Source organism: Trachurus trachurus (assembly GCF_905171665.1).
Source record: "Trachurus trachurus genome assembly, chromosome: 16".
NCBI classification, from domain to species: Eukaryota; Metazoa; Chordata; class Actinopteri; order Carangiformes; family Carangidae; genus Trachurus; species Trachurus trachurus.
In genome coordinates, this window is record NC_139902.1 from 20,583,726 (window position 1) to 20,608,526 (window position 24,801).

The window sequence follows — 24,801 nt, forward strand, 5'->3', positions numbered from 1 at the left end:
GAAAACACCACGTCCTATGTGAAAAGGGCTTCAGTCTTTGACTTTCTCCAACGTTGACTTACATCAGTTTCTCATTTCTTTTAGCTTGAAGCAATTGGAGACCACGGGTTTTTATTTTGTCAGCCAGAGTCAGGTGTATAAGTTTCATCCACACTTTTTATTTGAGGGTGGTACTATGTGTTTTTTGTTGACAACATTTTTTTTTAATAAAGGTAAATAGTTAAGAGAGAAAGCCTTTGAGCATACATTGGGGATCTGAAGGCCCAGATATGTTTATTTCTCAGAGCACCATTGAAAGGGTATATTATGTCTTGATATTTTAGTCCCAGCTGTGTGAAGTGGCATGACAACTCTTATTAAGATTTATCTGATATCCAGAGGTAACACTGTATTCGGTTAATGTTTCTAATAATGTGGGTATTGACGATTCCAGTTCTGTCAAATAAATTAGGACATCATCCGCATAACAACATTTTGTGAGTGGCAACCCCCATCTGTTTCCCTTTAATTAATGGATGGGATTTTTTTGTTGACAACATGATAGTGTCTCTTAAAATAATATATGTTCCTACAATACTGTATGTTCAAAAGTATTGTCCTGATACTCATTTATACCTGCAATTTCTGTTTATGCATTATGTCTGTGTATTTACTGCAATAGGTAATTAAGGCAAAACTCACCTCTCTGCTGATCTTAGATTTGTCTTGTTCTACTATTGGCTGTATGAAAATAGCCTGTATAGAGCTTTGCTGTCTGATTAAGATAATCCCAGAATTCAGCAGCATGCCTCAAAGCACTCTAGAGGCCATCCTCACCTGAACCTGCTGTTATCTCTAATTGTGTATCAGTGAGGTGCAGATGTTTTGCACAGCCAACTGACCTTTGCAATGGTCTGGATTGCTGTCAGTGTCTTGTTTAACAGATGTCAGCTACCAGAGAAGCACACAGGTTTAACTGTATGTAATTGTTTAAAAAAGAAGAGAGAGAAAAACTTGACATAGAATGCACAGTGTATTTTCTTTGTTCTGCTGGTGTAGTTTGATAACCCACTGGCTTAGGGTTTAGTTTGAACATGTGAAAATAGATTTGTTATCCATTCATCCATTGGGAAGAGCAAGGGGAGCCAATCCCAGCTGACATAGGGTGAGGGTGGAGTACACTGTGGAAAGGTTGTCAGTCTACCACCGGCTTGACATATAGAGACAAACAACCTCACACACTCACACCCACAGGCAATTAAAATCGCCAATTAAGGTGATGTGTACATCTTTGGACTGTGAGAACAAGCCAGAGTACCCATAGGAAACCCTGTAACGTGTAAATTCCTCACAGAAAGAAAGGTCCTACCTTCTTGCTGTGAAGCCACAATGCTAACCACTGCACCACCCATAGAGCTCTCTTTTCTTTTTGCAGTATTTTTTAAAATTTAATTGGAAAAAAAAAAATCACTTCCAACCGGAAAATGCATTGATGCATAATTTACATGTACATGTCACCTACAGTAGGCATTGAATAGTGCCAAAATGAAAAAGGAGCACTCAAAAGCTTGATGTTGGTCATCTGGTGCTGCCATATTTAATTGGCAGGCTTATATATAGAGGATGCATTGGTAGCTGTAGCTGAATGGGTTTTTAAATTATCATGGATTTTAAAATATTGTATTCAATATATCATCAGCTACTGAAAATCATTTTATAAAGCCTACAAAGGCTCTGTTTCATATTGTTGTGTCTGCTTTCTATCATTCGGTGTACTCGCCTGAACTCCGTGCTTTGAACACTACTCTGCAACACAAGTCCAGACTGTTTTATTTATTATCTATTGAAAACAGCTCTGAATAAGGCCAGGCACACAAATGCAATACCTTTTTAATTTGGATAATAATTGAAAATTGGAAAATAATAACTTGGTTTGTGTCTCTTCTTTCATTGTTGTTTCATTGCAGATATGCTAAGAAGGGATGAAAGATTCACTGGACAGAAAAAGAGCCATCTGTCCAAAATTCTGTGAATAAATATGAACATTAACCCATCCAACAGACCACACTCATATGTGGCCACTCCACATGGCATGCACAAATGTTACATACTAACCTGCTCTCCTGGAGACATTTAGATTAAACTTACTACTTACCAGTGGTGTAGTAGTTATCTGCTCTAATTTCAATATCAAAGACACACAAAACACTGCTTGAGCTGGTGTGATGCCAGAGGTTAGCTGTATAGTCCTTACTAATCATAGTTTGGCGTTGACATGATTGTAGCTTCATCTGGTTTGTTAATCAATCTCTTTTTTTTCACCAAAGGGTACAGTAGATGTTTACAGCAGTAATTTTACTTTTAGTTTTTTTCATCCATTGAAATACTGCTTAACACATTTGGAGCATCGCATGTGTAAATCTGAACCTCCTCTGTAATTATCATCTCTGGTTTATTATTGGAGAGTGAGACATTTTTGGTATTGCATACTCACGCTTCTGGTTATAGAACAATTGAACGGTCTTGCTAAGTAGCAATCGTCTTGTTAATCAAAAGAGAGCAGCAGGAATTATTGGGTCTTTACAGTACTTCCGAAAAAGAGACAGTGGTGGCACTGATGCTGCCCACAGAAGGGGAAATTTGTTTTTAACCTTATACATTGTTATTTGACCATCTTAGGAGGTCTTTCACCTCCTACCAGGCCATTGCCTTAATAAGAATGTATTCTTAGCAATTCTTGCCTGGTAAAATAAAGGTTTACTACTACTACTTACTACATTGTGAGATCGCTTGCCCATTGACGTCAATGGGAAGGTGGGCTCAGACTTTTGGACCCACTGTATGAGCAGGTCATCAGTTGGAGATACTTGATTTATAGAGACACATAAATCACCGTATAACCCTAGAATAGAGAAGTTCAGCTTATTTTACAATGTAAAAAAGAAAGAGTCACTCATGCAGAGTCTGATAAAAAAAAAATCCCTTTATTCAATTCTTAACTTTTAATTTCTTTGCCTGAATCCAATTCTAATCACAGCCTTTGTGACCTGACATGTAAATGATGTGGACAGTTTTATGCTTTTATGTGTTTTGCTCTGACTGTTATTACTGAAATAGAATGTTTGGTCTTCATGAAGAAGGTCGTAAGGGTTATTCTCTTGGTGCTATAATGTAAATCAGTGGGGCACATTAGCATTTAAAAAAGAGAGAAAGCAAATTGCCAATGGTCAGTGTGACAGTAAGGTCACCATTATGCTGGAGAGACTGACTGCAAGTGAACAGGAAATTGGTGAGAATGGGACAAGGCAGGCAAATGAGAGAAAAGTAATAGGAGTGTTCATGAAAGAGTGTGAGCATGAAGGAGAAGGGGAAATATTCTTATTTAAAACGAGATGGGAGAGAACCATTAAATTGTCCATTTGCTTTAAATTGCAAAATATTGAGCTCAAATTTATAAGCCCTCCTGGGACTTCATATATTCACTCATCATTGCTGGGCCACATCCTATCATAATACTTTCCCTAATGGACCTTCCTGTTTAGTGCTTCCATGAGGAATGCTTGAAAGTGTGAATGATGGTAAAGCACAGTTACAAAATGAAAATACACTAAATAGACTGCACTTCTCACCCATATTACTGTTATCTTTATGACTGTCCTCTGCATTTTCTATTTATTTACCAAATCTAGATCTATTATAGATCATCAAAAATAAGTGGGGCAAGAAGTTTGTTCGTCAGATTAGCATACTTTGTGACTAATGGGCTAAAATAAAGCAGAGAAGTCAAACAAAGGGTGTTGACATTGAATATTTGAAAAGCCATTGCAATTAAACTTCATAAACGTTGGGAGGTCATGGAGTTGACAGGTCTTTTTAATGGTCATCTTACTGAATTTCAGACTTTAAACATTAGCTCTGGGTATTCTTCAATAAACATGGCCCAAAGTGTAACAAAATGATTCAGGAGATGTTTTTTTTTTCCTTTTCTAGTCCAACCACGTGAGATTTATTGTACTTAGGGTTAGGGATCTATGCCATCAGTGATCCTGACACAAGTGTGACTATGATTAACGGTAGCTCCGTCACTTAAGCCATGCCATGGTCACCTGGGGCCGGTGCTGGGATGTGGTGTTTGCTGTAATCACACAAATGAAGGCATGTGCAGGCTTTCCTCTCTGCAATGATCCTATACTAAGCTCACTGGGAAGTATGTGTATAGATGAGAAGTGCAGACACATGTTTTGTCACACTGGCTTTATTTGTTTTTGTTTATTTGTTGTTGGGATTGTCTTTTTTCCATCAAGCAGGGAAGTGGAAAATCTGACCAAGCTACAGTAAAGCTGACATTCAGAATACACAATTCTATTTTTAGGCAATAAACACCTGAGCAGGGTCAGTAAAAAGGTCTCACACACTAATTACCTTTACTTTCCTTCCCTCTGTATCCCGCTATCTTTGGGGTCATGGACAGGTGGAGACAGTTTGCTTCATACTGATTCACAAGATAATGAAATAAGAGCTGTTCTGTTATCACACACTATATTTAAATACAATGTGGCATTCAAGAACAAAAGTCAACATCACTGGAATACAATATGTCAGTTGACAGGGTTTAGCACACTTAACACTGCTGTTTTTCCATAGCTTTGGTCTCACTTTAGAGATGAATTTGTTGGTATGTGGTTCAGTTTTTTTTTTTTTTTGTTTCAGTTTGTCTATGTTCACTTTGAAAGTTTGTTCATTACTTGAAGTTTCCATCACACTAACAACAAAATCCCATTGCCTCCACAAGATTTAAAATGATTAATGAGTGTTTTAATGTTGAAACATTGGACAGTGGCTGTTTTATGCCACTTCTTAACTTCTTAATTAAAGCTACGTAGCTTAAAATGTCTTCACTGTGGCTAGTAGATACAAAATCAGTTTTTGATGCTGCCTGTTTCATGTATTTACAACAGATAACACACCAACAGTTAATGTTATCTGTGTTTCAACATTTGAATTAAGCTGTTTTTTTGTTTGTTTGTTTTTTACTTCTCTTTCAAGTGTGTGCCATTTTTCCATTCATATCATTAATGGTTTCTGCATCTTTTGTTGGATACTTATCTATACTATCTGTGTCTGTCCTTTGTTCCTCCACAGATTTTGGCCAATATTATCATCTTCATGTGTGGTAACATGGCAGGGGCATATCACAAACATCTGATGGAGTTGGCACTAAAACAGACCTATCAGGACACCTGCAACTGCATCAAGTCTCCAATTAAACTGGAGTTCGAGAAGAGACAACAGGTATGGTCGATAACTCTTCATGATAATTGAGCTAGTTAGTGAGTGAATGAGTATCAAGTGGTGTGGATGATGAAAGTAAAACAAGAAAACAATGTGGCAGAAACAGGACTCTAGCTGTTTGTTTGTGACTTATTTTTATGTAGAATATTTTTTCCTAGCATGCAACAGTGTGTTTTTGGGGGTAGCTGTGTTTTTTCATTAAAAATTCCACGTGTATCATACCATGTGTCATGTTAAAGATTCAATTGCAGACTTTTACTTTCCCTGCCATCACAACTTGAATAGGAAAGTGGTCTTAGATGTTTTGGCTTTGCTGGTGTCAGTGCTTTGCTCTCCTGTGGTGTCGGGGAAAAAAGGAGACCCTGGAGAATTTGTGTCAGGGGTTGTGTTTTATAGACATGGTACTTGTTAATGACCTAAATTAGTGTAGTGATTATCTTAAGTCCCTGGAGTCCGCTGCAAGTGCTAGATTCTCAGTTTTTAAAGTTCTTTAGCATCCTATGACTGGTGGATGAAAGCTTTGCAAGATACCAATAGATCTGCAACTATATTTTCATGGACATTAAATAAGTACCTTTACATTGAGGCTACGGATTGAATAATCATATTGTCAGGTCTATATGTACTTTCTTCTGCTGATAAACCCTTTGTGTTTGTCCTGTGCAGTATTTTGGATGACATCATTTGGGTATTGACTTGGCTATAGGTAGTTGTGTATGTAATTTATCCTTTGCCATGTGTCCAGAATAACACTTGATATAAGGCGGCCTACGGTGCTTGTCAAATGTGTTGTGGTTTAGACACCCTGGGCCCTAATTTCTTGGCGCAACTCACGGGGGCGCAGCGAAGCGAGCCCTGACGCAGCTGGCGCAGTGGCATTTTCCTCCAGTGCAACAAGGTGCGCAGCGGATTCGGTAAATTGGCAGACTGCTGTGCGCTGAGATGGGAGTGGTGGCGCAGCAGGGGGAGGTGTCGACAGATTCGCCGTGGCGCAGTGACAATTTGTTGCCGATAGACCGCGCGGAGAGTGCGCCGAAAGCTCGCCAGCTCCAACCTGGTCTAGTCTCAGCGCAAGGCGAAGCGCAGCCAGCGCAGTGGCAATTTGACTGCCCAGCGCGCAGTGCAGACACGTCACCAAGACCTCACAGGCAGATTTCCACACTTCCAGGCACATTTAAATGCAATTAATAATAATAATAATAATAATCATCATCACAATAACCCCTATTTATTGTATCTGAATCAGCACATACACCTATATCTATATAGATTGTCCCGTCACACTGATGACCATCAAAGGCTTGCGTAATGGAAACTCAGCCTGACTGAATTAACACAGATGAAACCAGGGAGGGACTGAGACAGCCGTGGATGTCCCAAGAGCAGGTGTTGACACTACACACTGTGCCGTTGCAGATGATCAGCTATTTATTTATTTATTTACTTATTGATTTATTAGGGGCCAGCGCCGCATCGTCACGCGACCATAACAAATACAACTGAAAACAAATAAACTATCATCTCTCACAGCAAACCACAATCAGCCTCGGCACCATAGTGAGCAGATATTAACATCTCCCATCTCAGGTAAATTCTAAAGAAAAAAGAAAAAGAGAGACGCTCCGCGATGCCTCGTTACGCACAGCTGTGTTTATGTTGTGATCTGTGCACACGTGTTTAAATATAGGTTACTAAATATGAGTGTCTTTATTAATGGAAAAGGGGTGTGTGTGTTTTTTTTTTTGTTTTTTTTTACTGGGCAACAGCTCTCAATCTGTCAGAGCAAACATCATAACCTCCTCCCTCCCAGACTACTTTTGCACCATCAGCCCGTGAGGTCTGTTCGCGTGACCGGACACTGCCAGCTTGGACTCACACCCCTTTTCCATTAATAAAGACATATTTAGTAACCTATATTTAAACACGTGTGCACAAACAGCTGTGCGTAATGGATGCATCGCGGAGCGTCTCTCTTTTTCTTTTTTCTTTAGAATTTACCTGAGAGGGGAGATGTTAATATCTGCTCACTATGAGCACTATGCCAGGCTGATTGTGGTTTGCTGTGAGAGATGATAGTTTATTTGTTTTCAGTTTTATTTGTTATGGTCGCGTGACGATGCGGCTCAATAAATCAATAAGTAAATACATAAATATAGCAGATAATCGTGTAGTGTCAACACAGCAGTAATCCATCCTCATCTTTCATCTGTGCAGCCTTTGATCTGTCATAAGTGTGACGGGACAATCGATAATAGATGTACTGTCTATGCTGTAATCTGTAGGTGCTGATTCAAATCTTCTCTTCCACGGTGAAATCAAACGTCCGCCTTGCGCGCGCGGCGGATTTAAAGGCGAGGAGAGGAGCTCATTTGATTGGTGAAGATCTGACTCGGCTGTGTCAAACCCACTCCACGCCTTCTCTCCTCCCTCTATGCCATTTGCGCCGGTGGGAGGGAAGTAGGCGGGATGCGCTCCGCTGCGTCTCGAAGCAAAATCGCAATCTGCTCCTGGCCACTCCCCGTTGGCGAAGCGAAGGCGAGGCGCAGGGCAGATGCGCCTCGCCTGCACCTAGTCTACCAAAGTAGAGCCCTATGTCTGGGAAAACAAGTAATGACTGTTGATAAAAAATGACACACAGATCGATCTGTTTATTACATAACTAACAGTGTCAAACGTATAGAAACATTTTGTTGTTATTGGACCACTGAAACACACTTGTCTTTGCAGCAACCATCTAACACTTTCAGACATACGTGGCGATAAGCAACATCACTGTGTAAGCCCTTTGAAAAACTCAAAACTCTCTCTCAAACTCTGGTGTGTAAATGCCATTTCCAAAAATACTACAGCTGTGTGAGCTTTGGATCTATAAAGCTTTTTACTACAGCTGCTGCAGTTGTAATTTTGTCAGAAGAAGGTGAATCCAACTGTTGTGAAAGCCTAGGGTTTAGGTGGAGCAGGTTATCTATGTGGTGAATCCAGCTGTTGTTGGTACAACTGTAAATGCTTCTGGTGGAGTATCTTGCAGTGACTGTGGAGTACTAACATTGTTTACCGCAGACTGTAGTAACATTGCTGAGAGATGTATTTCTCTTGTGTTCTCATTGCACTCATAATACAGTATATGCTGTTAGCTGCTTGTACAAAGTGCCCTGCAGTACACAAGTACATACATTTTTAGTCCAAGGGGGGAGTATGTGAATTCATCATAAACTTAAAGTCCTGATGGAGTTGGTTAGCAGCCACCATTGACTTCTCCTTCAGATACAGTAAACCCCTTGAGCTCCGGCAGCCGCACAGGGAGATGATCAATGGTGCAGAAAACCTGTCAGGTTGGAGGTGACGTTAGCTTAATTAAGGGTTTATCTTGAACTTCTCTTCATCCTGAGAGGAGTTTTATTTGCTAATTAGTCAACTGACTGAGAGCCAAATTTGCAGTTGCCTCAAAGAGGAACACAGTTAAGAAGAGCTGAGTCTGTCTTCTGGTGGCTGGCTATAAAATAATGAGCATGCTAACAAACAATATATTTAATCTAACACAATGTAGGGTCTACTCAACTTTCACTTTGCAATTAAAGCTTTGAGAGTGGCTGGTGGCATAATGGTAACAGCTTCTTGGTTTGTAAGGTTAATGCCTCCCAATTTTATTGGGTCCAAATTCAATAAAATTTTACTATGTGAAACAATTTCAGTGTAAAGTGAAGGTCCTTCATAGTTATACTAACTTCATTTCACCAGTCATAAATATCCGAACTTTGATTCTGAGTGATTTTTTTTCTCAGTGAAGTCAAATCCTTGATCTTTTGTGATATTTTCATCACTTAACACATTTTCCTGTGAAATTCCACTGACAGGAAGTTAGTCTTTAATAGAAAATATATTTAAATTGGCATCTGTGGTTGCTAATATGCAGTCTGAAACCTTGTAATTTTATAATGTATGTTTTGAGCATATATTTGTCTCCCTTAATTTTCCCTAACCATCCTTATGCTACCTATGCTCTCTTTATGTTATTGCCATCAGGAACGTCTCCTGTTGTCACTGTTGCCAGCTCATATCGCCCGTGTGATGAAAGCTGAGATCATCCAGAGACTGAAGGGTCCAAACTTTGGCCAGATTGAGAACACAAACAATTTTCATAACCTCTATGTCCAGAGACATACTAATGTCAGGTATGTATTATTTATTTGGATTCATGAAACCAAGCAGTATTGCGCTACAGTAGGCTACATGTATACTGTCATCTCATACTGTATGTATGTAGTTGTTGTTTTTAAAACAGTTCTTCATGGAAAACATATACATCCATTATATTAAAGTATATTGATATACATTTTCCCATTTTTTCCATTTCTAGTATACTGTATGCTGATATAGTAGGTTTCACCCGGCTGGCCAGTGATTGTTCACCAGGAGAGCTGGTGCACATGCTGAATGAGCTGTTCGGCAAATTTGATCAAATCGCCAAGGTAAATATTTAATTATTGGATCCAGACGCCGAACAATACTGTACATATTAACAAAATGCTATCTTTGCTTTTTCTTTGAAGAAAACATTGATAACAACGTATTTCTCTTATCTCATGTGTCACTGTCATATCACGGGTAAAATCTACCCTTCACGCTGTTATGAATCATCTATTGTGATCTAGCTTAGATTTGTGTTTACTTTTAATGAGATTCATTTATCAGCCTCTCAAAGAGTGATAACTTATCGACTGTTGAGTCAAAAATGACCAAATATTTTAAGAAAATATAGAGATTCAATTAAGTGTAGCACAGTGTAGCTATAAGGCGTGTGGAATATATAGAATCTGAGGATTAATTTCTTGTGTGTGATTAAATTAAGGTCTATTGTCTGTCAGTTTAACCTGGATCTGACACCATGCATCTCAATATGTCTTCCACCTGTGTCTGCACAGGAGAATGAATGTATGCGGATCAAAATCCTTGGTGACTGTTACTACTGTGTATCTGGTCTACCAGAGTCTCTACCAAACCATGCTAAGAACTGTGTGAAAATGGGTCTGGACATGTGCGAGGCCATCAAGTAAGTGCCAGTTACATAACAGTGCTGCTAAAGAACGCAATGCCCAGTCCTGAAGATGTGCTTCATGCTTTTTCTTGTCTGTTACCTCAGCTACAACTGAAAAACTCTCAAGTGTCTCATTACACGTGTAAGAATGTGAGGTTTTACTTTTGACTACAGGAATTTCAAAGATTATTCAGATATTCCTCAAAATGCTGCACTTTTTTGAATGACATTACAGTATTGAAACATGTGTTATACAGCTACAGGCTAACAAGAAGTTCAGATTTTGTGAGGTTTTCTCGATTGCCAATATATTTGAACAGTGTTAAAGTGCTCCTGTGGTAAACATGGTTTCCTATCTTATCTCTAGACATCAGCCTGATACAAAGTGGAGTGAGTGGATCGTGATAGAATTAACTGAGATAGGAAGACCAACCTGCACCGAATCATGAAGTTAAATTGTGGAGCTTCACAGTGTCTTTACATGCATACTAATAATTTGACCAAGATCAGAGTATTTCATGGCACATTTTAATTGGGTTACAAACAGTACATTAAACTAGAAAAAGCATTTCCAAGAATGGAAATGGTGTGAATGCTGAAAGCAGCTGAACACTGTTGCAGAATTAGCAAATAGTGCAAGCAGTGATCACCATACAAATGTTTGACCGAGGTAGGAATCGAACCCACAATCTCATGGTCAGTAGACTTCCACTCTGCCTCTAGGCCACAGTGTACACACAGTTACAGAGACTGTTGTCTGTTGATGAGCTGCACTCTGTCTCACTCTGAAGTTAACGAGCCCAAAGCTGCACCTGTTGGAAACACACTGTGTCAACACCAAGAAAGTTTGAGAGTCAAGCTTGAATGACTTACAATGAAAATTTCTGTGAATTTCAGGCTGAGAGCAGCAGTTTCAACATGAAGCAAGTTATCAGAAGTCAACAGAGGACGACTGGGAAAATAATTCACTATAATTGTTGTTGAGGCAAGATTTGAACCAGGAATCGAACCCACAACCTCATGATCACTAAACCTTTACTCTGCCGCTTCGCCACAGAGAGCACAGACATAAACATGTTGCCATTGTAATGTGATGATGTGCTGCAAACGGTGGCAGTAGCAATTAATGCCTCTCTTAACGAACACCTGTAACCAATTGAGGGTGGGGGAGGGGAGCAGAATTCAACATCACATAACAAGATTGCTCAGCCTGGATTCGAACTAGTGACCTTGGGGTTGGCAAGCGGGCACCTTACCAACTGGACTACAGACAGAGTTGTGGAGAAGAGAGGTTGAAGAAGATTTGAAGAGTTTCAAGACTGTTCCAATGCATTCTCTATGGGGAAAGAGAAATAGTTGAATATTGCAAAAAGTATGAATAGTTGAAAAGAGAAAAGTAATAGCACACCTGTCCCGAAAAGGCTGAACATTTTGATGTGAGAATTGTTGAAATAGCACAAAGTATGAAGGACTAGTTAAGTGCCAAAAGTATAAAGAAAATGGCCGAACAGAAGAACAATAGTGTGAATGCTTTCAGCATTCACACTAATCAGGAGTAGCATGTTTTTTGACTGTGGAAAGTTTTCATCACAGTTGTTTTTCCAGTGTTTCAATTCTTTTCATACACCATAAAGGCCAGGCATTTGTTCTTTCCATAAAGAGATGTGTGTTAGGGTTGCTCGTTTTTTCATTACCTTATATTAAAGAAAGTCTGCTTTTTTTTTGCATATGACAGGAAAGTACGAGATGCCACAGGGGTTGACATCAACATGCGTGTTGGTGTGCATTCAGGGAATGTCCTGTGTGGTGTGATTGGACTTCAGAAATGGCAGTACGATGTGTGGTCACATGATGTCACACTGGCCAATCATATGGAGGCAGGAGGTGTACCAGGGTGAGTGAACTGGAAATAAATTGGAGGCACTTGTTTCCATTTTGGTCCTTGCTGAAGGTATTCATTGAAAATCTGTTTGCTGATTGGTCACAACTGTTCATTGCCAGACGAGTCCACATCACTTCAGTGACACTAGAGCACCTGAATGGCGCCTATAAAGTGGAAGATGGAGATGGACAGGAAAGAGACCCCTACCTGAAGGAGCATGGAGTAATCACCTATCTGGTCATCAATCCAAAGGTACCACAGCATGTTTGGTACAGTCAACAAAATTACATATCGGGCATTGAATAAAATGCAGTGAGCCTGAATAGTCGACGATTCATTGAATATATTTCGGAGAAGCCTGATTCGACTGCCAACCTCGCTGTCGAATCATCGCAAAATGTGATTATGTAAAAAAGTCGTACCATTCTGGCTATATGGGGGTGCTCGCTGCTGAATATCTGTTTTTACATAAAATGTCTTTATTTTCTAATGAATCATGATATATAGCCTATTTTGACACAAACATCAGCAGTGCTTAATCCGTCCATGGCATGGGGATGCCCTGGAACACCGAGAGGGTCAGAGGGAGAGAAAAGGTCCTGCGTCTGGAAGGAGACAGCTGTCTCTCTCTCTCTGTCTCTTCTCACTTCATGTCGTTTCCCTTCAATGGAGGGAAAATTGAATTCAGACCCAAAGTTTTATACTTTATTATACTATACTCATCGCTACACCGTCCCCAAAAGAAAGACAGTGATGCATGTCGCGCACGCGAGCCTAATGACTATAGAGAATGTCCAATTATTGTTATCTTATGCCAATTTAAGAATTAAACTTGTTTATTTGTGTGTTTTAGTTCTTTTTTCTGGAGTGAAAAAAGATGCTAATGAGATAATTAAATCCCCTATAGTGAACTAACACAATATCCATCTATGTGCAGGTGGAGCGTCGGAGCCCACAGCATCATTACCGTTCCAGACACACTATGGATGGAGCAAAGATGAGGGCGTCCGTCAGGATGACCCGCTACCTGGAGTCGTGGGGAGCGGCCAAGCCCTTTGCCAACCTGCACCACAGAGACAGCATGACCAATGAGAATGGGAGGATCAACACTGCTGTGTGTAATCTTTGCTACATATCCATTGTGATTTAGATGATGGGGAAGTTCAGCTGTAGCTTGTAACCCATCTTCCTGCTCTTCCTCTGTGTCTAGGATGTGCCGATGGGGCAGTATCACTTTCAGAGAAGATCAGAAAGGCAAGCTGCTCATTTTACAGCTCCAGCACAATTTTCTTTGGCAGGATTATCCTCATCCCTTAACAGTACAGAGACAGACGACAAGATGTTTAATAAGACTAGACTTTGGCTAGAGGCTTTGATGTGTGTGACTAATATTATGTGAACTTAAAAGATATTCTGCGGTTTCTTGTTTCCCATTACAGGACAAAGTCTCAGAAGAAAAGATTTGAGGAGGAACTTAACGAGAGGATGATTAGGACGTTTGATGGGATAAATTCACAAAAGTAAGGTTCTCCATAAAATGTAACTATGAACAATTTTTAAATTGTTTTGTAAAAAGTATAGTTAAATGCAAAAAGTAGAGAGTTGAAAAAATTATCCAAATACTGATAAGATTTAAGTCTTCTGAATATGGAGTTATTTTTGTCTCATAAATATCTGTAAATGCACAGAGGGTGATCTACAAATGTTGCTTGGTTTGCACACGTGTTTTGCTATCCACAAATACAAATGTGTAATTTGTAACTTGTATTTTGGTTTTTACAAATAAATGTGTATTTGTAAATATATTGGGTATTTGTAAATGTATAATTTGCCATTTGTAAAAACAAAAAAGCCATTTGTAAAACCGAAAATTCTGTTTGTGAAGTGTGACTCTGCATTTGTGGATCACCAATCACACACACGCATCTCTTTCCTCAATGACGTATTTCTGAGACTTTCCTGTCGAGATCCACACAGATCCACAAACACACAGCTGCTGATTCACAAAGGGCCGCTCTCCTCACCAGGAGGGGCAGTGGTGGCGAGTAGCTGAATTAAAACTAACGAAGAAGACTACTACTGGCTTATCTCGAGAAATTATTTTAATTCCCACTGTTAATGCGTCACTTTATTAAGTTTTAATACTTTTTCATGCGATAAAGTAACTGTTTAGATCCCCAATATGTGGTTAGTTTATCCAAATGACGCCTGTTTGGAAGTTTGCTCCGCCGTTCGCGGTGGTAGCTTAGTTAGCAGCTAACTGGGCTACCACCGGACGAGCGGTCTATCACAGAGGCTACAGCCGGGCTGCAGTGGTGGTCGGCCGGCTAAGCCACGGCGTCTTCTCGGGGGAGAAAACGAGCACTTCAGTAAACCGGCAGTTTTTTAGAGGTTTACCGCCGGCCGGATGAATTATTTTTAGGAGATGTTGTCTCATTCAGTGGTGTAGTGTAGGCTATCAACAAACAAAACTATTTAGTCTATGATGGGCTATACAGTCACCACCGTAAATGTTTTACAATGAAACGGTCAGTCAGTTGACATTAACAATGCAGGTCGTTTTCTCCCCTGGGAGGAGACCGCGGCTTAGCCGGCCGACCACCACAGCAGCCCGGCTGCTTCCTCTGTGATGATCCGCTCATCCAGAGGCAGCAACCGGGTTGGGGCTTGGTTTCTCAACCGAGAAGAGTCCGTGGCTTAGCCGGCCGACCACCACAGCAGCCCGGCTGTAGCCTCTGTGATAGTCCGCTCGTCCAGTGGTAGCCTAGTTAGCTGCTCCACAGGTGGAGCTTCACTGCTCCGCGAACGGCGGAGCAAACTTCCAAACAGGCGTCATTTGGATAAAAATAACCACATATTGGGGATCTAAACAGTATAACACCTAAACATCTAATCAGATCTAAACAGCAGCCGGGCTGCTGCGGTGGGCTGGCTAACCAGCGTCGTCATTCCGGGGGAAAAAACGAGTCGGGGGAGACCGGGATGACAGCGGAGGTTAGCCGGCCGACCACCACAGCAGCCCGGCTGTAGCCTCTGTGATAGACCGCTCGTCCGGTGGTAGCCCAGTTAGCTGCTAACTAAGCTACCACCGCGAACGGCGGAGCAAACTTCCAAACAGGCGTCATTTGGATAAACTAACCACATATTGGGGATCTAAACAGTTACTTTATCGCATGAAAAAGTATTAAAATGTAATAAAGTGACGCATTAACAGTGGGAATTAAAATAATTTCTCGAGATAAGCCAGTAGCAGTCTTCTTCGTTAGTTTTAATTCAGCTTCTCGCCAACACTGCCCCTCCTGGTGAGGAGAGCGGCCCTTTGTGAATCAGCAGCTGTGAGTTTGTGGATCTGTGTGGATCTCGACCGTTAATATAATACATCCATGATCTCGACAGGAATGTCTCAGAAATACGTCATTGAGGAAAGAGATGCGTGTGTGTGATTGGTGATCCACAAATGCAGAGTCACACTTCACAAACAGAATTTTCGGTTTTACAAATGGCTTTTTTGTTTTTACAAATGGCAAATTATACATTTACAAATACCTAATATATTTACAAATACACATTTATTTGTAAAAACCAAAATACAAGTTACAAATTACACATTTATTTGTAAAAACCAAAATACAAGTTACAAATTACACATTTGTATTTGTGGATAGCAAAACACGTGTGCAAACCAAGCAACATTTGTAGATCACCCTCTGTGCATTTACAGGTATTTATGAGACAAAAATAACTCCTTATCTAAAACTGATGTTATGATACATGGCAAAACTGAACACATCCAAGTTAAAGTTGTATGTAAAAGTTCTGGATTTGGATAAGATTAAGGTCCTACAACCTTTTACTTGATACTCTTAAAGATAGAAACAAATTAAACAGTAGTTTGTAAAGGTTTGTGAACCATCACAGGTGAATTATGAGGTCTGCTTCGGACAGACAGCACAGAAACCCCAGCTATACCTCTCAGTGCCAAAGACTATTAGCTATATCCCCATCAATCAAAGAGGCCTAAGTTCTCAGTTTTGACTTCATCCCTCCGTGGCGGTGGTTTACAAAATCATTCTGGCTTATCCAGATGTTGCTTTGCATGCTTCAAGTGTTGACTTTTGTTATTATGTCACAGTTGAGATTTTTTCCTGATGACTCTTCCACTGAGTCCATGTTCATCACTGCATCAATTCCTCATAGTGCCGTGGTGCACCACCGCAACCACAACACGTGTCAGCTAAACCACCCTGCAGGTCCCTTGCAATCACATGTGGCTTTTGTTCATCAGACGATATGTTTTATTTTAGTTAGACAGCAGAAAATTCAAGCTGGCGTAGGCCTGGATTCCAGGGTCTAGTGGTTTGGATACAGTGCGTTGAAAGAAACGTATCCCTTTTTCCTTAGCTGCTACTTATTCACGTACTGATTCACAGACTCTTTTCATTCTCTCTTCATCAATCAACACACCATACACCTCAAGGTGTTTATATGCCTTAAAAAAAACCATAAAACAGAATTAAATGATGAAGTACTTGTCCTGCAGAAAGCCTATACAATTTCTGCTGTCCCAGTGGCTGAGACTGCTGCGAGAATCACATCATGTTTTTTTTTATATAACTTTAGTTATATAAAAGTACAATGTGAGGGCACATTATACATACATAGTTAAACATTCATCCTTATATCAATGTCCTTATTGTTCAGTGGCAATGGTGGTGTCCTCTTCTCGTCTTCTATAATCAATCCATTTTTCACATTTATCCTCAAATTGTGTCTCTTGTACTGTAGTCTCAGTTTATGTGTGATTTTCTCCATTACAGTGCACATCCATTGCTCCTCAGTCGGTGGGTCTACTTTGTACCACATTCTCGTAACTGTTTTTTTTACTGGCTGATAGCAGCACTTTAACAAGATACTCATCCTCTTTTTGTATTTGTGTTAAGTTCCCCAAGTAGAGTATCTTACACGTTTTTGGTATCTCATCCTACTGTAGTATTTTTTGTAAACCCCTCCATATTTTGTCCCAGTATCCTTTAAAGTCTGACCATATTCTTCCAGTTGAATTCTCTCTAGATCCTGGAGCTAGTGGACGTGCACTGTGTTTTACAAATATTAAACCACTCTTCCTCAGTTATTTGTTCTTTCAAGTTCATGAAATAAAATGTAGCTAATAGTGTGATAACAGTGGGAGAACATTGGGCTCCTATAATGTCTATTTGCTGCAGGAACTTTATTTACTTTTCACATAAAAAAACTCAAATAGATTTTATCTATCTTTTCTGTAACTTCTATAACTCTTTATGTTTTCAGACAGTGGCTCAAGTCTGAGGACATCCAAAGAATATCATTATTCTTTCATAACAAATCCTTGGAGAAGGAGGTAAGAGGCAATATCAGTAAATTGGCATCATTCACTGTGCAGTAGATCCATATGTTAGAGTAGTTTTTTTCCCAAAGAGGACATTTTGTAACTGCATGTTCTTTACCTACACTTATTTGATTTTACACTTGAGTGTGTCTGAAGTAGCTTGAGTATCCGTTTTAAAAAGCTTTGCTAAAACTTGACCTTCTTTTTATTCTTTCAGTACAGAGCAACAACCTTGCCTGCCTTCAAATACTACATCACCTGCGCCTGTTTGATATTTTTCTGCATTTTTATTGTGCAGATCCTCGTCCTTCCAAAGTACGTGTGTTACTGGAAAAAGATTACCATTAATAATGTTTTACTCTGTGTTGGTGGTGTGGAAAACAGTATATTTATTCTTTACTAACATACATTAGTAGACTTTGCTTGTGTCTTTGCATGACAATTAATTCTGAGCTCAGAGCAGGGCTAATTATTTTTCAAAGAGGAACATAAAACTTACCTAAATTTGATGAGCTCATGTTTTATGTTTTTGTTTTCTTTTTAGGACAACTGTCTTAGGAATATCATTTGCTATGGCTTTCCTTATCCTGTCGTTAATTCTCTTCATATGTTTCATTGGACATTTCCTGGTGAGTAAATCCAGTCACTGCTAACAACACTATTTTATAATAAAACCTGTATTTAACCAGGATATGCCTGTTCTCTAATGGGGCAATTTGGTGCTAAATGTCTGTCCTAATATCATACTAAACACACATGAGTGGCCAAAGTGCCCCTCTGGTCATCTCAACAGCCCATTAAGGGCCTTTGTTGTTGGCTTAAGTGCCCCTTGGTTTAACACAAGTACTTGGTGTGACACTGTTAAAAATTAATCTTGAGCCTGTGTGTTAAACAGGTGCTTCCTGGCCGTCCCCTCAACCTCTGTTTCTGGTCTTTAGAGAGCCTCTGCACACAGCTGCTTTAGTGCATGCTTCAAGATCCCATTATTCTTTGATAACATTAGGCCCATATACAAATTCAGAGATGCTTTGATAAAATGTCATATGACAAAACAGTTTTTCATCTTCATCTGCGGAGCACAGTCATTTGTTTCCAGATTGGGCTGTGCAGCAGTTTCTACAGCATATAGTATGTGGTTTATTATGTGTCTACTGTTTAAATCAAGAAGCTGAATTCATTCAATGATAACCTTGATGGGGGTTTAGCCCCCTAACTACAGCCAAACAATGAAATTGCCAACAGAGTCTTCATGTGCCCTTTTGAAGGAGCACGTAGTGTTATGGCGGTATAGATTGTCACTATACAGACATATCTAGCCACTGGAAGATAGTCTAGGCCAGGGCATCAAACACTGCCACAACTCTCTTTTGTGTAAAAATAAATGAAAGGATCAGAAAAAGATTAAGATTAGAAAAAAGAAATGACTGTTAAAACTTTAAAGGTACTATAAAATTCTATAAGCCGCAGGCCTATACAACCTATTCCACCCTATGTCTGATTTTCAGTTCTTTAGAAGTGAGGATTTGCTTCTTGTCTCTGAACCGAGTTCCCCACGGATGTTGCCCAAGGCTCAAAAACAAAACACAGCACTTGATCGCTAAAGTTGAGAAGCCTCCTGCTGCCTTTTGTTAACTTTATTTGGTATTGCAGGGTTTGCTTTGCTTTAGTTTGTGTCTTATAATTCCCTACTTTTTGTGAAATTTGCAGACATTCATCAAAGCCTATCCTAGGGTGTCTGTGTAATAATTTACAACCTTTCATGGATCCTTTATGAATAAGAATATTGGGCTCCATAATAAAGATCCACGTCTCTTCCTTGGCACTGTCTTGCTCAAGTGCATTGATCAGTTCCTTTGCTCCAGCTTCGGCTCAAAAAGTTAAACAATGAAATGATCCCAAATAAGCATTTCAATTACCTATCTATAATAACATGCATGATTTTTCAGTCAGTCATATTTCTAACTTGAGATTTATACATATTAGCATACAATTTTACTTCAAATTAGAATTTGAAGAGGGTACAGCAGCCCGTTGACTTTTTTTTAACTGCTGCAGATGTGTCTTCTTCTTTGTCAAACACAAAATAAGGTATTGACCACTAGCAAAAATCCTTGCCACTATATTGGGGGTCAATGCTTGAGGTAACATTTGATGGGTCAAACATGTTTTTTTGATTAACTGACTTGAATGCTTTTCTGATTCTGTGACTGAAACTTGATGTCTTGTACAGTACTCAACCCTGGCAGATTGCCGTTCTCTGTATTTTAATTCTTATTCATCTGATTAATTTAGATTACACTTACCCTACTATTATATTCTCTCCTGGTCTAGAGATGAAAAGTGTTTGCAAATGCCATGTTGTCTCAAAACAAAATGACGTGTGCCACTAGCTATGCATTATTTGTGGTCCTGCTTGTGCATAATACAGACTGTCATCCGTAGTGTATTGTATTGTAGTGTACATCTCTGAGCTGCTGAAGTGTCACATCAGTTCAGCTGAAGTGGTGCTGAGAGATTGCACTGAGATGATCAGGCAAACGATTTGGACTTTTCACTGTCATTGTCTTGCAATGAAACACGTTCAGCCAAAGGCAGTGCTGCAAACATGAAAAGTAATTGACTGTAGCAGACCCAGCAAGCGTTTGCTGAAGCCTGTGCAGATAGCACTTTGTGTGAATGAAGACACAGTAATAAACATTATATGAAGATATTAACATCATAATGCTCTAGTGTTTGATTTGCCAATTAATATTGCTGGGCTAAAATGAGGAGCAGGATTTCAGATTTTACACTTCTCTTACAAACAGATATACAAACATCGCCCTCAGTCATAATGGTTTGATTAGTGAAGTATGTTTAACAACCCCTTTAGCTTTTGTGCGTCTCTAATCAAAGAATATTATCATTAGTGTCAAGCTGAAGGCTTTGTCGGTAGCTGTATGTATATACTATATACTGAATGCCTAAATCATTATAGAATATCGCACTGTTACTGCATATAGCTTGAAAAATTAATTACAGCATGTATCGTCAAGCTAGGACCCCTCTTTACATACCTTTACATACTTACATACCTTTTCAATTTCCAATGGTGATCAATTCAGAAATTTGCTGGGCCTTTTCAAAAGCACATTATTTACTTTTTTGCTAATATCCTTCTCTGCTTTTTTTTTGTGAGTTTGAATGTGTTTGCGACCTTTAATATCTCAGCTCCCTAGTCCTCTTGTGGCCCTTGACTCATGCATTCTTGTGTTTTTGTGTTGTTGTGTGCTCATGTCCTCGCAGCACTGCAGTAAAAGCGCCTCCACGTCTTGGATGTGGCTGCTGAGGTCATCAGTCATTATTGCCAACAAGCCATGGCCCCGCATCACTCTCACCATGACAACCACAGCTCTAATACTCATAATGGCAGTCTTCAACATGGTAAGCTTTTATGTGCAGATACTGCTGTACGGGCAGGATAACACCAATTAGGGATTCACTTATAATAAAGTATAACACTTCAGAGTACACTCCCTTATTTGTCACTGCAGTGTAAGTTGAAAGTAATAGAATGTGTGTTGACTATTACAACTTGGTGATGTAAACAAATAGATGTAAGACAGAAACAGGATGGCATTAATACTGCTATATTTCTGACTTAACATAAAAAAATCCTTATTTATATCAACATAGTATGAAAAATGCCTTACCACAGTATTGTCTCAGTCATTGTCAGGTGCTGTGGAGGCAATAGCATTTTAATCCTTAGTTAGTAATTCAATATTGTATGAATTTTAATACTAGATTAAAATGTTTAGGGTGCATTCAAACAATTCTTTGCATTGTTTCGCCATGCAGTCTATATGCTGCCTTCTTCAGCACAGAAGATTAGCCTCCCTGCATAACAGTGCCAACATTATTTGCATGTAATGATAAGTAAATACTGTATACAACATTTTTATCATTATTTTTGTTCCTGTCTATACATTTTTTTTGTGTGTGTGTAATCCGATTGATGTTTATTTCTATAGAGAGAAAATAAAAAGGCTTTGATGAAGGTGGGATGGTGGCCTGAGGCTTGTGGGGAAGGTGCGCGATAAAGCACAGTGTCAGGACCCTGGTTTAGACTTTCACCCAAATCGATTCCAGAGATTATAATCTTGTTTTGCGCCTGACGTGGGTCACTCGCTCTAGGCGGATAGACCAAATTAACTTGGCTTTGCTCAGTGAGGCAGCCAATCCTCATCTTATCCTGAAGGTTCACTTTAAAGGCCATTATTGAATGTTTGTCACTATTGGCCTCTTATCTAACAAGATTCTATTTTCCTCCTGCAAGTACAATGTAGTTTTGCATGGTGAAGTGCAAGGCAAGTGAGTGTTTTATAATTTGCATGTCAGATATGAGATTGGTTTTCTGGTGAATTTGAATAGCTACATTTTTTTAGCACTGCCAAAAAATAGTCAGCCCCTTTTTCTCCTGATTTTGTGTTGTGTCACTTCTTTGTTTTATTACCAGTTCTTCTTGGAAGATGATCTGTTGCCTCCAGTTCCTGTTTACAATTCATCCAATGAAACTCTATTTTATCCTAATGGAGAACTAATTACCTTCACTGGCAAAAACAATTTCTACCTTCCCGTAAGTGAAGATAAACACAATCGGAATCACATTTCTCTAGATTAATTGAATTCCTTCGATAAGTCTTGAATAAGTCAACCATCCGTTTGTCTCTATTTCTCTCCTTCTAGTATTTAATTTACAGCTGCATCCTGGGCCTGATCTCTTGCTCAGTATTCCTGAGGATAAACTATGAGCTGAAGATGATTATTATGTTGACAGCTGTTGTGGTTTACAACGTCATTATTCTGCAAACACACGCTTCCCTCCTGGATGAGTATAGCAGATTCCTGTACAAGACTGAAAGCCCGGACAGGTAGGTGTACAATGAAAAACAGAAATTGTTGAATGCGGTGTGACAGAGGGATACAGGTCAATATGGGTGAAGGCAGTGGTTAGGTAGCATTAGAAATGAAAAGGAAGTTATGTTGAGATGGTCATCTGCTGTTAATCCTATGGGATTGTGGGAAAATTGACATTTCTAGTGATAAGAAAACAGAAAATAGAAGGTTATAGAGGAGAATGAAAGTCTGCCTTCAGGTCGTCTTCCAGTCAGTCTGGAGGCACCCTGGGGGCCTCCCAAGGAGGTGCCACAACCACTTAAACTGGCCCCTCTCAATGTCAATATTTTCTCCACGTTCTCATTTTTTTCTTTATTGCTCACCCACTTTCTGCACAAAGCTGCTATACATGGACGTTGAAAACCACATTTAACATGCAGTATACAGTGGCAGTGTAGTCAACCAAAAAGACCTTATTTACACCAGTATCTAGAGGTGTCCAAAGGTAAAAACTGCTGTTGGGGCCAGGCATGTTAATCACAAGGTATTATTAAAACGTACTGTACAACCATTTTCCCTAGTAGTGAGTGAAAATTGTTCTGTTCAAATGTAAATGTGTTCATGGACTGGTGTGAGTGACTTTACCATTCAATCAAATCAAATGATCAAATTTCATGAAATCACTGAACTCATTAGCAAAATGTAGTGTGCAAAGCATTCTGCTTGTTTTCATTTTTGGCCAGTTCCACTTCCACTTCCGCCAATTAAAATGTCACACATTACTGTGTGGCGATAGGTAATATGAGCTGTCGCTAATTAATGTTTGTCATGTTTCTATGACTAACATGATGACGGCACACCAACGGTCTATTGTTGTGCATGGGGGCTATCTGCAAGCTGGTTTCTGTACGCACAACAATTATCCTCTGTGGGAAGAACCACCACTCCAACACCACTGAGCAATCAGAGTGAACGGAGTATTTTGTTCCAGTAACTGTAGTGGTTCGTCTCATGTCATTTTCATGAGTCTCATCCTCCCAGCTGATCTATTTTTTACATCATTCAAGCTTTTCAACTTAATTGTTTTGAACCAGGACTCTCAGAGTTTTCAGATAAATGAGTCCTGCCAATATAGTGGTGTACAGCAGTTGTTTCAGTGTGTCAGGTACATATTCAATCATCATTTATATAAATGTAAGTATTAGATCAGGCTCAATCATAGGACTTGGATTGGGACCAGGGCCAAAACTAATGATTTGGTCTCAAATTGATCGTGTAGAGTCAGGCATCATTTATATAGATACTAACAATTCAATTATGAAGGGAATTCAACCTTGATCTTTGAAAGAAAACAGATTACCCTAAGGATTTGTTTTTGTTTACATTGTTTAGTTTCTAACTGAATAAAGGTCGATCAAAAGTTGCACAACACACAACAAAAGTGAACATAGTAAATGTAGCTTAGAGGTCCAGTCAATCTCTATGTGATTGTTTGTTTGTTTTTTTCAGACTTGGAGGTGGAATCCACAGATTGTAGCCTCCATTATTTCAGCCTCAAATGAAACTTGATAGGCTTTTTCACCAAAGAAAAAACATTCATAATCCCATAAATACAACCACACTGAACTCTGAGCGGTGAGATCTAATCATGTCACATTAACTTGCGTGTGTTCTCTGCAGCTCGAGCTGAAAGAGAGGGCGCTTGTTTTCTGTAAGGTCACTGAAATGTAAATGACATGTCAGAGTCTCTACTGAATTGTAATAAGGTTTGTGTAACAGAGATGAGTGAGTCATAGAATATAATTCGAGTTAGTTACAGCCTGTCAGGTCTCATTGTCTCAATGTTTGGTCCACCTAGTTAGTGAGTTAACAACAGTTGAGCTGTTTGCAGACATTTCTCTATGGACTGAATATGTTGTAGTCTAAGTAGTTTAGAGTTCTTTAAAAAATGTAAGACTATTTCAGTTCTAGGGCAAAGAAATCGGACCAAGTGTGGGTGGTAATAATTTTCAGCAGCTGGTGAATTTAACATCTTAGTCAAACAGAAGGAGACGCCCCCATGAAATGAGAATAACCAGCAGGCAGCATCATCAGTATTATTAGATAAAAAGTCAACGGAAATACTTCAGTTTTCTCATACTTTTGCACAAGTTGCCAACTCTTAAATAGTTTCCATGAATATATTCCTCACATGCTGCTGTTATTCACCCAGACTGACCTTTCTATTCCCCTCTACTTGTATTTACTTGATTTTATATTACACGCCATATTCCTATAGCCTTGTTGGTTGTCGACAGCACAGGAATATAGCTTAAAGGGATAGTTCAACATTTTGGCAAATTGGCCCATTGCCATAATCGCTATAGTCAT

The 24,801-nt window shown here is 39.4% G+C and overlaps 1 protein-coding gene across 2 annotated transcripts in view; it reads left to right on the plus strand.

Moving 5' to 3' along the window:
* Positions 1-24,801, plus strand: part of adcy2a (adenylate cyclase 2a) — a gene marked incomplete at its 3' end in the record, with an annotated part of 62,697 nt that overhangs the window by 26,211 nt on the left and 11,685 nt on the right. The window contains exons 4-18 of one of the 2 annotated variants that reach the window (XM_083989776.1): positions 5,122-5,271; positions 9,295-9,443; positions 9,629-9,740; positions 10,194-10,321; positions 12,042-12,200; positions 12,308-12,440; positions 13,126-13,302; positions 13,399-13,442; positions 13,628-13,708; positions 17,496-17,565; positions 17,771-17,868; positions 18,098-18,182; positions 20,839-20,988; positions 22,052-22,171; positions 22,282-22,466. In XM_083989776.1, the coding sequence (XP_083845902.1) occupies positions 5,122-5,271; positions 9,295-9,443; positions 9,629-9,740; positions 10,194-10,321; positions 12,042-12,200; positions 12,308-12,440; positions 13,126-13,302; positions 13,399-13,442; positions 13,628-13,708; positions 17,496-17,565; positions 17,771-17,868; positions 18,098-18,182; positions 20,839-20,988; positions 22,052-22,171; positions 22,282-22,466 (1,841 nt within the window). The remainder of the gene's footprint in view (positions 1-5,121; positions 5,272-9,294; positions 9,444-9,628; positions 9,741-10,193; positions 10,322-12,041; positions 12,201-12,307; positions 12,441-13,125; positions 13,303-13,398; positions 13,443-13,627; positions 13,709-17,495; positions 17,566-17,770; positions 17,869-18,097; positions 18,183-20,838; positions 20,989-22,051; positions 22,172-22,281; positions 22,467-24,801) is intronic. The other variant, XM_083989777.1, reaches the window with a different exon arrangement.